The sequence below is a fragment of the Stegodyphus dumicola genome, chromosome 7 (genome assembly GCF_044657685.1).
Source record: "Stegodyphus dumicola isolate Sdum_Otavi_A_Nest chromosome 7, ASM4465768v1".
NCBI lineage: Eukaryota > Metazoa > Arthropoda > Arachnida > Araneae > Eresidae > Stegodyphus > Stegodyphus dumicola.
In genome coordinates, this window is record NC_140774.1 from 97,282,789 (window position 1) to 97,303,233 (window position 20,445).

A 20,445-nucleotide genomic window follows, 5' to 3' on the forward strand; every position below is an offset into this window, starting at 1 on the left:
AAAGAAGTACATTTTACGTGTCGCAGTAGTTCGTAGTTTATCAAATGGTATAACCCTTTGCGGCACAGTGTGTCCGGTTTGGACACACCTAAAAATTCCCTTTTGTACGCACAGAAAAATTGAATGAAAAAGGATTTATAGGTTACTATAGGTTACTCTGAACCTTCTTTATTTATAGAAGATGGCAACTCAACACAAACCAGTCCATTTATTTTAGCCATGTTTAGTTTTTCAAGACCCCCATTTTTCAAAGAAATCTTACAGATTTTTTAGCATATAAAAGGAATTGTTTGAAAAGAAATTTCTATGTTATTTTTTTGGCTGTATGCTAATCTCCTTATTCGATATTAGTTTTAAATTTTTACCGTGAAATCTTGCCTAAAATCAAACGACGAACCCTAAGTGTGCCCAGACCGGGCTCACCGATAATCTAGGACAACGAAGAGTCTGTATTCGTTTTTCTCTGCATCTCATCGGTCAGTTTATTGACAACAACGCTCGTTTCAGCACTCTTTTCGAAGCTCTATCCAATTAGTGTGCGACTTTGGGTACGCTCACAGAATTAAAACGATAAGTGCTATCTTTACAAAATTTTACCTGTGTACTCCTCTAGGCCTAATTAGACTGCCTACCTTTTTTTAAAATGAAAACTCCGACTTTAAAAGTTAGCGTGCTCGAAAGGGTTAAAAAATCAGATAAGCAATTATTTTAAAAGTGCTATTTTTAGAGTAAATTACTAACAGCGAAGTTATCGAACTGTTAGTTAGTATTTAACGAAACTCTCTGTACCAAATTAAATCATGCAACTGAGAATTAGTCTGGAATGTAGATTCCGTGCAGCTTTTTCCCATGCGATATGCTCGTTTATTTAGCGGTATGCTTGCTCCCTTTCATAAAGGTCGAGTGGCAACAAAAAATAATAAAAAAGCTTGCAATGTGAAATTTTCATGATACCCTCACACAAAGAAGAGTTTATCATAAAAGAATTAAAAAATTTTAAAAATATAAAAAGCACCCTCTCTAAAGTAAATATTACTTAATATCTAATTCCGCAACTCTAAATTTTGTATTTTCTATCTTTCGAAACACATAGTTCCTAAGTTTTGAAACATATAATTTAAAGTTTAAAAAAACTTATTTTCATGAAGCTGAATTCCTGATTTTTAACAGACGGTCATTCTATGTCAAATTTAAGATAATATTAAAAAATCATAAAATGAATTAGCAGATAAAAATTTCTGAACTAATTTTATTAATATAAATTGTAATAGTAGCATTAGATTTTATCCGTTAGCTTCTTAATTTTCTAACACATTGATAACAGTATATTTATCATTCTTTGTAAACTTAACAACAATATAAAAATGATATCATTCACAAAGAGCAAGTTAAAAAAAATTAAAGTTCAATGAAATTGATTTTAATTATTAATCATTAACAACTTTATTAACAATTACTAATATGAAGTAGATAAACAGTTCGTACCTTTTGAGAAAATTTCAAATTCCATTCTGTTTTTGCAGCTAAATGCAGAGATATTTGAAGAATATTTGCATTATACATATTTTCTTTTTTATTACAACTTTAGCCACCTCGCTGGAAAGGCAAGTTCTGAGTGAAAGCTTTTAATGAGGGGAAAAACAGACAAAGAATTTCTTTAATTTTATTTAACTTCATCCTAAAAAACTGCGATGTAATAAAATTTGAAAAACAAATCACCTAATTATTCGATTAGCTTTAAAGGCTATGAGTAATAATTAAATTTTCGCAAGCAAAAATGAAATCAAATATCTACACAGGATTCTTAAATCGTTAAGTCAATACCTTTATGTTCTAAAAAAAGTTAAAAAGAGACTTTGTACATTATTAAAGGCTATATTAAACAACACGACTTCATTTGCAAACGATGGGAAAGATCTCTACCGTAACATATTTCCATTAAAAATAAAAATTATTTTTTATAAAAAATTACATTAAACAAGAAACAGATTACATCACTAACAGAAAAAATCCTAGCCTTTTACCAGCCAAATTTAGTTACATTTGAATTTTTTTTTCCTCTTCCAGCTTCCATCTAGCTACAAGAAAAATGCAGAGACTTTGATGGAGAGAAATTCTGAATAATGTTTTTTTGTTTCCGTTTATTCACACATTTTTTCCACTAATTGATATATTCGTATTATAAGGTATTTCTCCGACTTTCCTAGCGTGCCTTCATGGTGTAGTGGTTCTGCACGCTGGACCGGTATTCCAGAGGTACGTGGTTCTATTCCCGGTGAAGGCGGTTGCTAATTTTTTATCTCTCCAGCTTCCAAAAAATACCTAATGTCTCTACAGTATTACGTATTCATAAATTAAATCTTCATTTTAATATATCAAGTTATTATTAAATAATTGTTTCAGATTTTTAGTTTAACCTTTAAATAATTTTATAATTTTAAGTAAATTAACTTCTGACGTTTCTGTTAAAATTTATTAAGTTTATATTTCTGTTAATATTTATTAAGCTATATCATTAAATTAATATTTATTATTAGTTTAAATAGAAATCAAAATTGTAGAAAAAATCTGACTTGGGATAAATTATAAATAATAATAAATGATTCTTTAAGCTGAAGCAAACTATTTTATGAAAGTCATACCCACTTATGTAGTAGTTGAAATATATGACTTATTCAAAATTTGGAAAAAATTTAATTTCAAAATTTTATGTTCTCATTGCGCAGTAAAGCATAAATGAGGAAACTCTTGAGTCCCACAGGAAAAATATTGAATAATCTATTCTTCAGTTATCATTTTATTATATATCCAAGGAATGCATATTATGATAGATGACAAGTGGAAAGCAACAAAGATTCATGACACTGATCTAAAATACAATTTTAGAGAAAATGCTTTTCAACTACTTTATTGGCATAGTAAGAAACTTAAAACAGTGTGTTCATTCAGAAATGAAGCTATGCTAATTTGGAATTAATTAGAATTTACAAAAACTCTTTTATCATTTCATATACCAGTATTTAGCAAGTTATAAGACATCAAGTAAAACTTTATCAAATCCTTTTATCAACAGGATTGTTCTAAAACTATCATTGGAAATTTGATGCTTCGTAAAATCTAAATGAAATAATATACCAGATTCTATTTTTTTGACACATACATACCTAGAATGCATTACATTTTTGTAATCAGCGAAAACGCTTCTGCGTACTTTTCGAATATGACACATAGATGCCATGCAACCTATGATAACAACTTTACAGAATAAAATCTACTGCGTCGTAAAGGAGTCAGATACATAAGTGCAAAAGAATTTCTGCATAAACAACAAAATTTACCCGTTATCCAAATGCACAGTTAAAGAAAACCACAAGAAATCTATGAGACAGACAGTGTGCTTCATTAAAAGGGCCAAACACAAATGAAGAGCATGCCAGAAGGAATTCATCGATGGACTGGCAGACGCAGTCAGTAATTCAAACAGCTATACAGCCTGAAAACTAATTCAGTATTTTTTTATAAAATACATACCAGTCTCTAAAACGTCCACTCATCTTACCACTCACTACAGATGATGCGGATAGTAGATGGATTTCTTCTGTATTTTGTACGCTTCTCTTTAAGTTCCTAAATCTTATGTCTGACTTAATCTGTACGAGCCACGCCAAGCAATGAGTATTTTAGTATGGAAGTAGTCATGAAAACGGTTTGGGTCGTATCTGAAAGGGTTACAGCCGAAAACATCGCGGCAAAAACATCGCGGACGAAAACGTCGCGGAGAAAACAACGCAAGGCGAAAACGTCGTGCTACAAAACATCGTGGGAGAAAACCTCGCAAAGAGAAAACATCGCAGTTCTAAAACATCATGGTACAAAACATCGTCGTCGAAAATAAAGCGGTTCAAAAACTTCGCAGTTTAAAAACATCGCCGTCGAAAATATCGTGGTAAAAAATAAAGTATCTACAAATCATCGCATGACGATAACATCGCAGACATGCTTTTTTCAGGGTTTAATAACTGTAAATGGATATTCCCATAATGATTTTTGAGCGCAAGTGATGTAAGGAAGGATAATTTTTACTTTGACATTTTTTAATTAACTAATAAATTTTTGCTGAAAAAATAAGAAGGAAACTTAAGCATAGAAAATTAAATGAAACTTAATAGATTATACTTTTTATGAAAAATTACCTGTAAAATCTTTATAAAAATTATTTATTAATGGTCTTTGTCAGTTAACTATGTCGATTTAAAACTCTATTAAGTGCTATAAGTTGCATTAATTTTCTATGCTTAAGTTTTCTTCTTATTTTCTCAGCAAAAATTTAATATTTAATAAAAAATATGAAAGTAAAAATTATCCTTCTTTACATCTTGCGCTCACAAATCATTATGGGAATATCCATTTTCAGTTATTAAAGCCTGAAAAAAGCATGTCTGCGATGTTATCGTCATGCGATGATTTGTAGATACTTTATTATTTACCACGATATTTTCGACGACGATGTTTTTAAACTGCGAAGTTTTTGAACCGCTTTATTTTCGACAACGATGTTTTGTACTACGATGTTTTAGAACTGCGATGTTTTCTCTTTGCGATGTGTTCTCCCACGATGTTTTGTAGCACGACGTTTTCGCCTTGCGTTGTTTTCTCCGCGACGTTTTCGTCCGCGATGTTTTTGTCGCGATGTTATCGGCGGACACCATCTGAAAGACAACAAAAGCCTTTAAAATGTAAATAAAACTGTATGCGGTGCTGTTGCACTTAAGAAGAACAGAGCATTGGTACATTATTTCGTTAAAATTTTATGGAGGATCAAAGTTGTCAGTATTATTTCGTAAGATCTCGTATTTGTAGAAGGTATTCCTTATAATGGTTACTCCATTTTGATGCATGAAAGTTATACACAAATCAAACAGCAAGGAATTTATTTCATTTTCCGTCGATCCAATTAACTCGCAGGAAACTATTAGAAAATTATAAATTAAAATTATAGTTTTAAATTGTGTCTCCTCTAGACACATGCCAGTGCTGTTACAATAATTATATGCCTTTTCTCGAAATTAACTATCCATTAAAAGCATCATTTCGATTACTTTACACGACATTTCATAAAATTCATTCGCTAAGTGTCATTTATATTTCAAGGGTATGTAACTAAATTTAATTCGAAAACAGATGATTTCAGATCAAAAACGGGGCACTTTTGTAATCAGCGACACAAAAAGGCTCACCGCGTGTGAAATTCTTCCGTTAGAAAATCCGAAATTCCCTCCACTCAACCCTGCATTCATCTTTCCCGGATCGCTCCCGGAACTGCCGGACAGCTGACCTTTCTTCCAGTCGGGGCTGGCAACCAATTCCTATCGACGATCGACCTGCTGGTTGCGCGCGCCGCCTTCTCCCGCCCTCTTAATATTGGGGTCCCTTTTTCCCGTTGTCTCTGTAACAAAATTCACCCTCACATACACACGGTGTCTCTCTTTTCTCTGCGCGTCTTACTCTTTCGGTCGGGACGATCCCTCAGGTGGACGAGATAAAATGCGTGTCCGCTCGCTCCTTTCTAGACGCGACCGACTTCCGGAGATCAAAATCGATTGATTTCTCAAGAGCAAAACTTTTGAGTGTCATCTAAAAATTTAAAGTGTTAGTACTATCTGAGCTCTTTCCTGCATATCATTAGATGGGAAAAGAGAACTGTCTTGTATCTATACTTATTGCAAATTGGTATTATCCTATTCTGGTTCGATGGACAAACTTCTAAACTAATTATACTTTTATCCATCAATAACAGCTTAGTGATTAAACTATTCCAGTCCTGCTGCCAACGGTCTTTTAGGCTAATTTTTAGTAACTTTAATGACAGCTCTGCATATATTAACGAAATATAAAAATCTGTAAAAGAACTTTTGCTGTAATGATACTACCAGTTCTAAATATTGCCACCTCCATCGTGGTGGCTATGCTTTTTGCTCGTTGTTCGGGATTCATAACCCAGTCTCCAGTAGATCTAACGGAACAGATCTCTGAAAGTTCCCTTGACGGTGCGCAAAAGACACCTACTGAAATGAAGCCTATAAAGGACATTTCGGTAACTTCTTCAGATGCTTTTCCACCGGAGATACCCCAGGCGCCGGCACGAATCCCATTTCCAAGTCTCACAAAAAAAATTTTCCAAGTCGAGCCTCCGATAGTAGTTATGAGCCCTTGGGGGATACGTAAGCAAATGCACCTGCTGGGGGGCAATGCTTGGGGTGGGTATTTCCCAATGAAACGAGCCGCACCACTCGGCTTGTATGTTCAGCAAGAAAACGGGGAATGGACTTTGAAGATGGACAACATCACTTCTGCAGATAATTCTACTAAGAACGGAACGACGATGTTTAAACTTTTACCTCAACGGCAGCTGTCGAAAAGAACAACACTCCCTAAAGCGGACATCCACAGAGGCATAAGCAGGAGAAGGGCTTATGACGTACCTCAGATCGGTAAGTGAGATTTTTATGATTTACGAAGAGGGATTATTAAAATGGTTACAGGAAAAGTAAAATCAACTGTGATAACTTATTCGTCTAACCCACAAAAAACATTAGAATCTATTGATAATTATGCAGTTCACAGCCACAAATTTTGACCTCTTGCCACCAAGTAATTGTTTCCAGTACAATAATTAACTAATAATAAGGAAAATTTACTTAATATGGGGCTGATTTTTTAACTTGACCAATTTAGAAAAATTCTGCATCGATTGAGTGAGATTAGTAAGATCAGATCTAACCAACTGTTACATGATTTAAACGTGTCTACAAGTTTATATTTTTTTAAACTGTTTTTACTTTATTTTGGGATTTCAGCATTCTAATATTCATCATAAAATCATCTGCGAGTTTCTAAAGAGACATGAACAATGCAGTCCATATTTCATTTCATTCATATTCATTCAAGAAAATGTAATTTGAAAAAGTGTTTTTGCTAAGTCATTTTTCTTATTGGCTATTAAGAAAAAAGATTTTGATAAAGGACTAATAACTGAAATTTATTAAAAATAGTTTTTCGTTATATTGCCGTACATATTATGGAGTATAATAACTGCTATGCTTGCAGATTTTGATACTTCAGGAAAATTTCAAAACTGCGATGCCTAAATGTTTTTGTCAAATTAATATTAATGCTTAATTTACGATATTTTAACTTCGAATCCTTTCTTAACTGCTAAACTGTGCAAGTGCGTAACTTGCTTCATTCAAGAAATAGTTCTGTTATTTTATTATTTTATGTAAATTTATGTTATTGTTTTATCAAAGTTAAAATCTAACCACCACTTCCTGATCTGATGCTCCCAAAATAGATCTGAATAACTTTAACTATTTCAAAGTCTAATGTAAGCGATAAAAGAAATTATTAGGTACAGAAGTTTGGTATATGTGTGTTATTATTCATATCATAAACTTTATTACGGAGGGGAAATGCCAACATATTGCAAAGGAATTGCTTTTAAGCACATAAATTTTTACCTGATTCACTAATTAAGATCTTCTGCGCGAAATTGTTTCACAAAAGTTATTAGGTTTGTAGAGAAATTTAATATGCTCATAAAATTTAAATTCTGGAAATACTTAATATTCACTTTGAGAAACTTATTGTGGAAAACAATGAAATAAACGGACGTGCAGAAAATAAATGTTTATTGGAAATCAAAGTTTAATGGTTTTTAATTAAAGAAATCGATAGAATAGACTAGTGATTTACAACTAAACTATGCAGATGTGAATATCTGCAACACATTCATTGTATTTTCAAACATATTATAGTGTGCCGTGTGTTGATAAACCCTGGGATTACTAATCTTTTTGTATCAGTTATTGCGTTTTCAACCTGCACATAAATATAACGATCGGAATCTGCTTTTACCATTCGTTTTACGATTTACTTCAAAATTTCTTCATCATTAATCTTTTAATCGTATTCATATAAGGTGTACTCATTATTTAGGGGAAATCAAAACATTTCTATCGCACATAATATCATTATAGCCAAAATAAAAACTGTCATTAAAGCGAATCTCTATATTTGAACTATTACTTTTTGTAAGCGGGGGAGGCAAAAAATTCTAGCTTAGATACTTGTAATCATACAACATCTCATCTGGAAAGGTGGTAGAGCGGATTAATTATTCAAAACTAGTTTGATTTTAATTTGTTAATGATTCTGTCAAATATTTTCGTTACTTTATTTTTTATTTTTAATTATTTAAATTAAAATTAATTCATGTCATCTCTAACTTAAAAGTCCTCCACTTTTAGTGATACCTAGAAATTCAAGGAAAAAAATTAGCGAACGCTGTATAAGAATTACTTTCCTAGAACGGTACTGAGAAAAAGGTGTGGAACATCTGCAATTAAATTTCTCTTTAAAATACATTTGTGCATTAAGTAACCAGAATGCAATTTTCCTTGGGAGAAAGAATACTGTACTATCTTTCTATTTCATAAATTAAGAAAGGAAGTAAATATGACGAATAAAAGGAATTTTATAATTGATTACAGAAGAAGTTTATTACGTGAAAATAGGAATTTACGCTAACTTCTAAATAATAACATTTGTAATACATAAAATTTTATTAATTAGCGATTTTTCTCATGGAAGTTAGAATCGCATATGGACTAAAGAACTAAAGACTGTAAGAACCTTTATGAGCTTATGCATCAGTTTAAAAAAATTTCCTTTTGCTCTCCTTCCTATGTTCTTAAAAAGTTTTAATATTTCAATTAAAGATTTATAGAGAATTACTACATTAGTCTCGCATCTCATGAGGTCAAGCGGCTCCTCATTCCTGCGTTATTCAAATACACGTAAGTTCTAGATAAGCAACTGCGTACTATGTAAAATTCAACTTTTCTTTATTTAATATGCAGGTCATTTTTTTAATAGAGCTAATATTTAGTTTTTAAAAATGATGTAAATATTGTTAAACTATTTAAGTGCACAGTATGAAATGTTTCCATTTTTCTGTATATTTTAAATCACACGTGAACACTTTATTTACATATTACCTAATAAATGTACTTCATAAATTTAACGGAAAAATATTAGAGTAGTTACTATAATATATTGTTTAGAAAAAAATGGAAACATTTGCAGATACAGGAAAAAAGACAGAGAAGGAAAATGGACTTTGAACGAATACAAAAAACTTGAACTTTTATCGGAATTTTTCATTTCTTCAATGCAATCCATCGGCAATGCAACAGAGTCTCTGAAGTATTACTGAATGATACTGTAGTACACTTAAAGTACACTAACTTGAATCAGAATAACAATCAAATAAATATGTAATATCTACAGGTTTCCTAAACGGTATTTGAACGGCATCTAATGGCACAGCATATTGTTACGAATTTGGTATTTAAAAAGCTAATATTAGTTCAATTATAAATTAATTGGTTTTATTTCTCGCGCAGTGCAGCGCGTGACGAATATTAAAAGAAAGCTAAGCCGGAAAATTGAAAATACAAGAGCGTGTGCATTAAATAAATAAATATGTCTTTTGATTTCGAGAAAGTACTGGAAAATTCTAGCGCGTGATTTTAAAATCTTATAAAAGGAGGAAAACATCTCAGTTTGTAGTAGTTGCTTAGTTTGTTGTTGTTTAGAAAACTGCTCTTGTTGATTGTAGCGAATTCGCGGATTAGCGTTCTTTAGCTGTTTTGAATTACGTTCTACTGGACATTTGAGTAGTTAAAAGATAACTACTGTGAGATATTGTAATACTGCATGATAATTTGAGAAAATTTAAGCATTTTTGTTGTGATAATAATAAATTTTTGTTCATTTTTCATCGGACTTGTGCATTCATTTCATAACGAACCCGTACGCACGCAACAATTTTTGGTGTCAGAAGTGGGATTTGAATGCCAATAACAAGAGCGATGGAAGAGCAATTAAGACAGTTAATATCAGCCTTTGCCTCATTTAAAGAAGAAATGAAATTGGGCCAGGAATCCGTTAAGGACGAAATGAAAGCCGTTCAAGCTGGTCAAGAAAAGATTGAAGCATGTCAAGAAGAAATGAAAAGAGAAATTACCTGCATAATAGAAAATAAATTTGAAGCTATGGAAGGCAGAATTGACACAGTTGAAAATAAAGTTGGACAAATTGAAGAAAAAGTTTCTTTCGTAAAAGATCAAATTGAAGAAAGAGTTTCTTCGATGAAAGAAGAAATAGAAAAAAAAGTTTCTTCTGTAAAAGAACATATAGAAGGGAGAGTTTCGGCTGTGGAGGAACGAATTGAAGGAAGAGTTTGTGCCGTCCAACACCAAATCGAACAACAAATTGATGAGAGAGTTTCTGCAGTTGCCAAAGAAATGGAAACTTTAAAGAAATTCGTAGCGAAGGCAGGGAGCAAGAGTGATGATTTTAAATTCTTACCGATGCCTGCTCGTCCATTTTTGAAGCTATCCACATATGATGGGAAGACATCCTGGCAAGTGTACAAGACCCAGTTTTCTATCGTTGCGGATGCAAATGGATGGGATTCCCAAGCTAAGGCCTGTCATCTCGCCGCTTCTTTAAGAGCCGACGCAGCGGATATCCTTCAGACTCTTCCCGAAAACAAAAGGTTGGATTTCGAAGCTCTGTCCGGCGCTTTGGAGCTGCGCTTTGGCGAGAAATGTTTAAAAGATTACAGCAGGCTTCAATTAAAATCCCGTCAACAGAAGCCTACCGAAACACTTCAGGAGCTCGCCGCGGATGTTGAAAGGCTGTCCCACCTTGCCTTTACGGAGTGCCCGAGAGAAACGAGGGAAATCCTGTCGCTGCAATATTTCATCGATGGCATTCGGGACCCTGAAATACAGAAAGCACTGCGAATGGCAGATGTAAAGGATGTAAAAAGCGCTCTGTTGTACGCCGTGAAATTGGAGGCAGCCCAGCAAGCAACTCTTAGGAATCGCTACCCAGTCAGAGCTGTGCGAGTCCACGACCCAGGGGACCAATTGATGGCTCGTTTAGATGATTTATCCAGACAAGTCGATGCTTTGATACGGAGTAGCAGTGAGAACAAAGTGGCTGTAAGATGTTGGAGATGTGGTTCTGAAGGTCACCTACGACGGCATTGCAGAACACCCCAGGGCACGGATAATAAAACGGATGAGTTGACAAGACCAGTGAATGCTTTAAGACGGAATAGTGGTGAAACAAAACCGACCCTAAAGTGCTGGAATTGCGGTGTTGAAGGCCACCTACGAAGGAACTGCAGAACTCCCCAGAGCACGGAAAATAAGGCATACGATTTAAACAGACAATTAAATGCCACGGGAAGGAAAAGGACTGACAAGAAACCAAAGTGCTGGAACTGTGGAGCTGAAGGCCACGTACGAAAGAATTGCAAAACACCCCAGGGTACGAAAATTGAGACAATTTCTGAGCAACGACGCAGGAAACAAATTAATGACCATATCAAGGAATGGAGGTTGCCAGATAATGAAAAACCCTGTTTTAAAGCGCTTAAGGTCTCTATAGTGAGTGGCAACAATAACGGACTGTCCATCAATGGGAATATCGATGGAGTTCCTTGCAATATGATCATTGACACAGGAGCTAATGTTACCATCATTAGAAAAGATTTAGCTGAACAGTTTAAAGATAAACTTATTTGGACGCCATCCTGTGTTACCCTTCAGACTGCGTCTGGTGACAAGATCGACATAACTGGGAAGTTAAACGTAAACATCACGTTTGGAAGTGCCGCCTACCATCACACGGCATATGTGGCGGATATTACAGATCCATGCATACTCGGATTGGACTTTTTAAGGAAATACAATTTTTCCTTAGATTTCAAAAACAATAAGCTGCTTTCAGCATCTGATGGCATGATTATCCATCCTCAAAAGGGATCCTCGCCTGGAAATGTCGACGCCTTGTCCGAAAGATCGAGCTCGGGAAGCTGCCGAAATCATACCAGGGTCGAAAGGAAACTCAAGACTACCAGCTATTCTCCGTCCCAGAAGCTCTTCGGTCGAGACCTTCGTCTGCCTTGTGACCGCCTGTTTAGTCGCCCTACGGATGCGCCTTCATCGCCTGAGGAACACATCCATGATGCCCAGGCCCGGTTTGAGGGGATGCACCGTTCTGCACGAAAGCGAGTCAACTTGGCGACGGAGAAAATGAAGACCAGATGCGACACAAGAGCTACTAGACAGGGTGTGCGGAAAAAATGTCACCCGGAAAAAAGGGAAACGGAAAGAATGTCCCTGGAAAATAAGGAACGGAAAAAATGTCACTCGGAAAATAAGGAACGGAAAAAAAGGAACTCTAAAATCTCGCCAAATAATGTCGCCGATTGGAGATGGGGAAACCTGCGAAACGGGCAGGGTTATAGCGGGCTCTCTTGAGGGAGGTTTTAAAGGTAAGACGTTGAGCTGGCTGCAGCTGAGCAAGGTCATTTCGATAGCAGGTTTTTCCAACTTGCCTGCGGGAAAATCGTATGTTCTCCCCCCGTGGTTTGCTTCACCGGTTTCTTTAAAGAAACCGACCCACCTCACCCGGAAGGAAAGAATTCACGGGGAGCAAATGTTTCTCCTCTGTTAAATAATGATTGCCGGTCTTTAAACTAAATTTCATCCATCCCTAACTGAAAGCTAACAGCTTGTTCACATTAAAGTGTTGATAAATGACGAATTGTCAGTAAAGACGGCACACGAAAGCTGCTAAACAGAACTATTGGCGTAGTATAGTTTGTTATTTTTTATTACGGTTTAAAGAATCTAGCAATAATATTATATTATGCATTCCGTTATTATTTAATCTATCCGTAATATGAAATATAATTTTCTAAACACTAACGGTTTATCATCAGTTAATTTATAAAACAACAGATATTTTATAGTGTCATTTTTTTTCCCCACTTTAACGGTTTATCATTAGGTGTAAGAGACTTTGATCCTGGAGGACCATTCTTTTCGTGTTAGAGTCCTGCATTATATTCGAAGAAATTAAATAATGAAAAATGTGCATAAATATATGCATATTTCTCGCATTGTGATAAAACAACGGTACATAGAGCCATCGAATTTTGAATGACGTAATCCTCCTGCGAATATGGGCATCTGGAAGCCCAAATTTGAAATTTGTTTTATTATCTATTTCATATTTTGTAAAACTTTAACGAATTTTTGATTAACAAACTCAACGATTTAAAAGCGAGGAATGGCAACACTATACGAAAAAAAAATTATCTCCAGCGCGCGGAACTGTGTATCGGAAATTCTTCTAAAGATATGCTTTTTTAAAATTCTTTTGCGACATTGCTATTTAAATGAATTTTATGGTTTAAGTGCAAAGAATATGATATTTAATAAATAAAGGTAGCACACAAAACGTTAAAAAAAAACGCCCTCTTTGGACGTAGTTTAAAACCTGAAACCTTTGAGATTTTTTGTTTGTTATAAAGTTTTTTTTTTTTTTTTTTTAATATGAATGATGGTCCCTCAGCCGACTTCGACTTGACCAGAAGCAGTTGTCACTTTATTATGCAGTCACCTAATAGGTGGGCCACCTTTGACTTCTATGAAGGGACGGACCATTAGAACTATGCATTCCCCTGGATTCGAACCCAAGACGCTAGGTATCGAAGTTGGCTCCCCTAACCACTACACCGTCTGAGCGGCATTTATCATTGGTTAGTTTATAGAATGTTATATTCTATACTAATTAATATAGTTATTTTAAAATAATTAGCTAAACCGGCTTGGCTAGTTCCCCCCCCCCGCCAAATACTTACTTATTCGAGGAAATAACTTAATTATACGCTTTAACGGTAACATATATTTTACGCTACATTTATTTTATATTAAACTTTTTCCTATATATAAATAGATACGGCCATACACGCAATCGAATCGGCTTAATGTACTTTCATTTATAGAATAATGCACTTCCGAATGTGAACAGTGAACTTTCTTCTGGTGATTATCTTCCTATGATGATCAGTATTTCTGAGAACTTGGACATCGGTGCTGAGAGCTATTTCTCTAATTCGCAAAAGCCCAAAATCTTATGAACCTGTGGTCATCTTAGAAAGGGTTTACTGTACTTTCTGTCTCTAACTGTGGCAATTTATTGGTATGAAAAAATTTCTTATAGTAGAATATAATCCATTCATGCAAGCCCTGTTATAAGAATAATTTAATAAAGAAGCAAAATTATCATTTTATTCAAAATTGCATTTTTCGAGCGAGGTAGTAAAGAGTTCTGACTTTCTTATCGGTTAAATGTTGCTATTTCTGACTTTTAACTTGCTAATCTAACATTTATTTATTTTTTTTTTAAGCCCAAAGGGGCGTTAGACCCAAAGGGCTATTAGTCTCAAAACGACATTTTGCGTTGATTCACTTTTCAAACTGTTGCTACAAAATATTATTGCCATGCATTATATTTAAAGAAACTAAATAATGAAGATTCTGCATGAATGCATGAATGTTTCCGCATTTTCAAACAACAGTACCTAGAGCCATCCAATTTTGAATAACGCAGTACTCCAACCAAACATGAGCACTTGAAATTCCGAATTTGGAATTTGTTTTATTAGCTATTCCCAATTTTGCAACACATTAACGAATTTTTTAATTAACAAACTCATCGATTTAAAAGCGTGCAACGGGAACACTGTACGAAAAAAGAAATGTATCTCCAGCGCCCGAAACTGTGTATTGGAAATTCTTAAATTTTGCGCTTTTTAAATATTTTGTGATATTGTTGTGGAATTGAATTTTATGGTAAAGTGCGAAGAACATTATATTTAATAAATAAAGGTACCACACAAAACGTTAAAAAAAATCCTTTTGGGCGCAATATGAAATGTGAAAGCTTTCAAATTTTCCTTTAAATAATGAAAAATCTGCATAAATGTATGTATATTTCTCGCATTGTGATAAAACAACGGTACATAGAGCCATCGAATTTTGAATGACGTAATCCTCCTACGAATATGGGCATGTGGATGACCAAATTTGAAATTTGGAATTTGATTTATTATCGATTTTATATTTTGCAAAACTTTAACGAATTTTTGAGTAACAAACTCAGCGATTTAAAAGGGAGCAATGGCAACACTCTACGGCTGGGAAAAACCTTTTTGTCTCCAGCGCGCGGAAGTGTGTATGGGAAATTCTAAAGATATGCTGCGGCATTGCTATTGAATTGAATTTTATGGTTTAAGTGCAAAGAACATGATATTTAATAAATAAAGGTAACACACAAAATGTTAAAAAAAACGCCCTTTGGACGTAATTGAAAATCTGAAAACTCAGATATTTTTTTTTTCCCCAGTGGCGTGGTAAAATGAATCATTAAAAACGAAGCTGAGCTTCTTAATTACATTTTGCAGCTTTAGAATGATACCGCTAATTTGATTATCCAGAACTCGAAATATTGAATAAATTAGAGTTAAATAAAATTCAAAATTAATGCGAAAGAATTTGTTTTAGCAAATTTCGTGAGATAGAAGATTATGTTCTGCTGTTCTGTAATTTTTGATTAGGACCGTAAAAGAAATGCATCTTGACGAAGAGGTTAAACTGTTGAAAACAGTCAATTTCCTATTTATGAGAAAACTTTATTATGACTTTGGAGATTAAAAAGTACATATAATAATTATAGTTCTCATTTTTCATGTTTAAATAATTAGTAAGAAATATGGATTCTAATGCAGCAATTGTAGTGTAATTCTAAATGAACTATTTATAACATTGTTATCAATGAAGCAACAATCGTATAATTAAAAAAATGAATGCAAAATTCTATTCTTGTTGTTTTGAGCTCAAGTTCTATGTTTCAAGAGGTTTCAAGTCTGAATTAATTACTTTTCAGACTTAAAATTGCAGTATAACTTTTGTATTTAAAATTTTGTTAGCAGTTTGTTAGCAGTTCTAAAACAAATATCATGCAGAATTTTAGCAGTATTAGAAAAGGACTCAAAAAGAGCTGACAAGGAAACTTCCTATCTTTTGGCTTTTTTAATTGTTGAAGTGTATGGAGTCAAAATTAAAGCTACTAACAACCAGTTTTTAAGGTTGTTATTAATTAAAACATCTGTAATTTTTAATAAGCATCATGTTTATGAGGAAATGAAAATTCAGATAATAAGTATTATCTGAATTATCGTTTCCTAGTCATTCCTAGTATCATCAGGGCCGGTGCCAGAGCATATGCAATCGGTGCGGCCGCACCGGGCGGCAGAATTGAGAGAACGCAAAATTTTTAGAACTTTGGAAAGAGCTGGGCGGCAGAATTTTGAAGTTGTAAAGCAGGCACCGTGCGGCAAAACGTCTAGCGCCGGCCTTGAGCATCATTCCAAGTCTTAGTAAATCAGCTTAGAATAATTAGAACTGATTTATAGGAATTTAGCAAAACTGCGCTACAGTAAAATATCATTGATAAAAGTATATCCCAGGAGAAAATATTCTTATTATTATACTATAATGTTCCCTTAAAAAGAATGTAATATTTAGCAATCATACTTAGTATTGCCGATTTTTCAAGAAAAACAAAATTCACAAGGTTTTGCAAGCGAGTACACCATTCAATACTTAACAAATGAGTCGCACTTGATCAAACAAACCATAGGTTTATACACAACCGTCCAGGAGTAATTTAGTCAGGTACTTTTAAAATGTTAATATGCAAAATATAGAATTAATACTAAATATGCATAAATTTTAGACTTGAGCCTTCTTGACGTGCTTTCGTGGTGTAGTGGTCTGCACGCTGGGCGCGTATTCCAGAGATCCGCAGTTCGATTCCCAGAGAGGGGGTTGCTCATTTTTCAAGTCTCCCGCTTCCATAAAATATCGAATGTCTCTGCAATCTAAGTGAAGAAATATTCGACATAACAGACATTTAACTTTTTCTTATAATATAAATTTTGCGTGGGAACAGTTTTACATTGCGCTGAAAATAAGTTTATGTATTCTGCAGTAAAAATTTACATTCATTCAATTAATTATTTATATGTACTGAAAATTGTTTTTTCATTTTATGTAAAATTTATCTGGCGAAATTTAATTTAGAAATTTTCTGCATTGGTTATAATTTTCTTCCTTCTGCAAAGAATATATACGTATATATATATATACGTAAACGAGACATATTTTGTCGAATGCCGTAACAGCATTGCCGTATCCTTTTGTGTTAATATATTCAAAAATTTTAAGTGCTATTACGTAAACTACAGCATTATATGTTACATGAAGGGAATTAAATTGAATCCAAATTCAAAATATTTACATGTCTTTTCACTCATATTTCTAACAATTTTATTTTCATAGCGAAAGTTACCAAACACTGATGATATAATAAAATTGACAGTCATTTGTGTTCTATATTCTTAAGCAGAATACATAATGCAACTCATCAGCGCTCCAGCGGTCGCCAGGGCCGTAGCTAGAAGGGGCCAAAGGGGGCATCTGTCCCCGGGCGCAGAATCCAAGGGGCGCCAAACTGATATTACGACATTGTAGAATTAATCTTCAGTTGTCCCTGGGCGCTGAAAACCCTAGCTACGACTCTGGCGGTCGCTTAACACTGACAGTTCGACAGGGGCTCAAATCCCAGCAAACAAGCTGGTTACAAGATAATTTAGTTATTTCTTCCTGTGTAAGGTAAATACAATCAAGTTTCCCATTCTCATACTTCGTTAAGTCCTCCACGAAGGCATCCCTTCTCTTAGACAGACAGTTCCCGTCCTTTGCCATGATTCAAATAACCACCAAAGAAGAAATGAGGAGAAAATGCAGTAGATACTAGCTATTCAAGGGATAGAACAATTATTAATAGATGTAGAAGAGCATTTTTGAAATCATTTCTTGAGTACCGATTCCGGGGAGTTCTAAATCACCGAGAGTTCTTAAATGTTAAATAACTTCAGTGCCTTTAATTGAGTCTGAAAATTGGATTGATGAAGTTGAATTTTTTTAATTTTAAAATTTGCAATTTGCTAGAAAAGACGAATTTTCTGCTCATGTGCTTGCAACAATATTGAAAGTTCAAAATTTGCGAATCTATGGGCGACGTACGTCATTAATTACATCAAATGCTTCTAATAATTATTCTAATAACTATTTTAGAGTTTAACATAAAAACTCTAAAATTGCAGGGACTGTAAATAATCTAAAGATATTTAGAAATACAACAAGATTTGACAGTTGAGGAAAATTGAAAAATACATTAATTATCATAAAAGATGAACTGAAAATAATTATAATGTAAGAAAGAAAAATTTTCTCCTTTCTTTTTGTTTATTTTCACAATTTAAAAAAAAATGATATAAATCTAAAATTTGGTTACTTAGGGAAATTGCTATAAATTAAGCATAAAACAAATCAGTGCGAGAATGGTTTTGCATACGAACTGCGACTGCAACACATTTCAACCAGTTTTAACCAGCTTCAGATGTTAAAAAGTTCCAGAATTAAGACCTTCTTATTGTAAATGCACAAAGTTTAAATCTTGGCATAAAATTAAATAACTTGGGCATTTAAAGCCCGAATATTGGAAAATATCATAATTAAGAATTTTTAAATTTTTGCAATAGCATACGTACAAAATAATGATCAACAATTGATTCAAGGCTTTCGTACGAATACAATAATCCGAATGGAATGTAAAAGATTATTACTATTCTAATTTATATTGAAAGTTGTTACACGACCTTGAAAAATCAATATTATAATTTATAAGGCAGACATGTAACTGAAATTATTAAATGCCACAAAAATGCAAATATAATGAGACTTTTCTAATGCGACCACTAACGGCGGCTTCAAGCGATTTTTAGGCCACTTATATAGTAGATGGTTGCATTAGAGAGGCAAATGTATAAAAGCCTGTTTATTTATGTTGTAGGAAACACTTTTAGAGTTCGCCGTCATGAGATTCTCTGTACTTATATGTAAAACAGTTACAAATAATACGTCTTACTAAAACGATCTGACATATTTAGGCTTCTAAAATGATGTGAAAAATTTCAAAAAGGAAATCTAACAGAAAAAAATCCTGATTTGGTTAATTTAAAGCAGTTAACACAGTTTATGATAAATAAAACATTAATTAAAGCATCACAGGATTCAGTATGAGAAAAAATTAGCATAATCATCAAATCAGATTATTTAGGTTATGGCAAAGTACCATAAGATTATCTGCCGAAGTGAATATGGATGCCTTCATGGAGAACTGTTTATAGCGAGTAGTTGACAAAAATTATTTCATACGTCTGATAGAAACTGACTCGTATTTATGTTACACATGGAGAAAAACACGAAAATTTCCTGGTAAGCAGCACATCCGCCATGGTTTGAACGCCATGTCGGATGTGCTGCTTACCAGGAAATTTTCGTGGCGTGCCAGTCGAACTACCAATATTCAACTATTTTTACCTCTCGGCTGCTAGTGGTCAAAGGTCATTTAAGTTATTCTCTGAATTTCAAAGTTATCTGTCTATGCTTTATTATACATTTATTCATACTCAGATTTTTGGAAACAAGAGATAAATTAAAAACTAAAATTCTAGATAACCAAGTTAAATAATTAAATTTATTTAATTGCCCCATTTTGATTTATTTAATTTCCCCATTTGATGATGATTTTACGTTATGAATACGAAAAGCTCCCACGTATGACTTATTTGGAGCTCAATTTGGAGAGTAGAATAAATAAGCTTCTTTAATTTGGTTTGGTTTACTTGACTATAACAAAGCGCACGAAAGGTATCTGCCTAAGAGAATGGTTGCCTTCGTGGAGGGCTTCCTAAGGAAAACTAGCTTGTAACCACGTTATATAGGGGAAAAACCACAAAAAGCTGCTTTGCTAGGAATCGTACCCAGATATAACAACCAGGGTATTCAGCAACTTAACCGCTCGGCCGCTTTTAAGTTTTCATAAGCTCTACACGTAATTGTAATTAATATAACTACTATAAGTGAAAATCCTTTCTAAGATATCCATCAGCCATCCATCAGATTTCAGCCTATCAGCGGCCGAGCGGTAAAGACGCTGAACACTGGTATTTCGGTCCGAGATTCCAATCCCGCGAACGGGCTGGCTGCATGGGCACTTTCGTGGTTTTCCCCATGTGTAATATGTATACGAGCCAGTTTCCCTTAGAAAGTTCTCCACGAAGGCATCCCTCCCTTTAGGTAGATAGCCCTCGTGCGCTTTGCCATAATTGAATAATCCTAATCCATCCATGTTTCTAGTTGATTTTTGATATCTGTGAAGATCACCATCCTAGAAAGATGATATTCAGTGCAAGTGTTTGTTTATACCTATAGAAATGCCGGTCACTTTTGGAAGTGATCGTCTTAAGGAGATGGTCGCCAATCGTTTATGGGCTACTAGATGGTCCGGCTCTGAGTAGGTTACGCATTGGTGCATTGTAAAGTGCAT

The 20,445-nt window shown here is 34.1% G+C and overlaps 1 protein-coding gene across 1 annotated transcript in view; it reads left to right on the forward strand.

The window, feature by feature from the left end:
- Positions 1-5,470: 5,470 nt before the first annotated feature.
- The window catches only part of LOC146996274 (uncharacterized), a 372,021-nt gene continuing 357,046 nt past the window's right edge, over positions 5,471-20,445 (forward strand). The window contains exon 1 of the mRNA XM_085820621.1: positions 5,471-6,491. Within this exon, the coding sequence (XP_085676747.1) occupies positions 5,921-6,491 (571 nt within the window). The 5' untranslated portion in view covers positions 5,471-5,920. The remainder of the gene's footprint in view (positions 6,492-20,445) is intronic.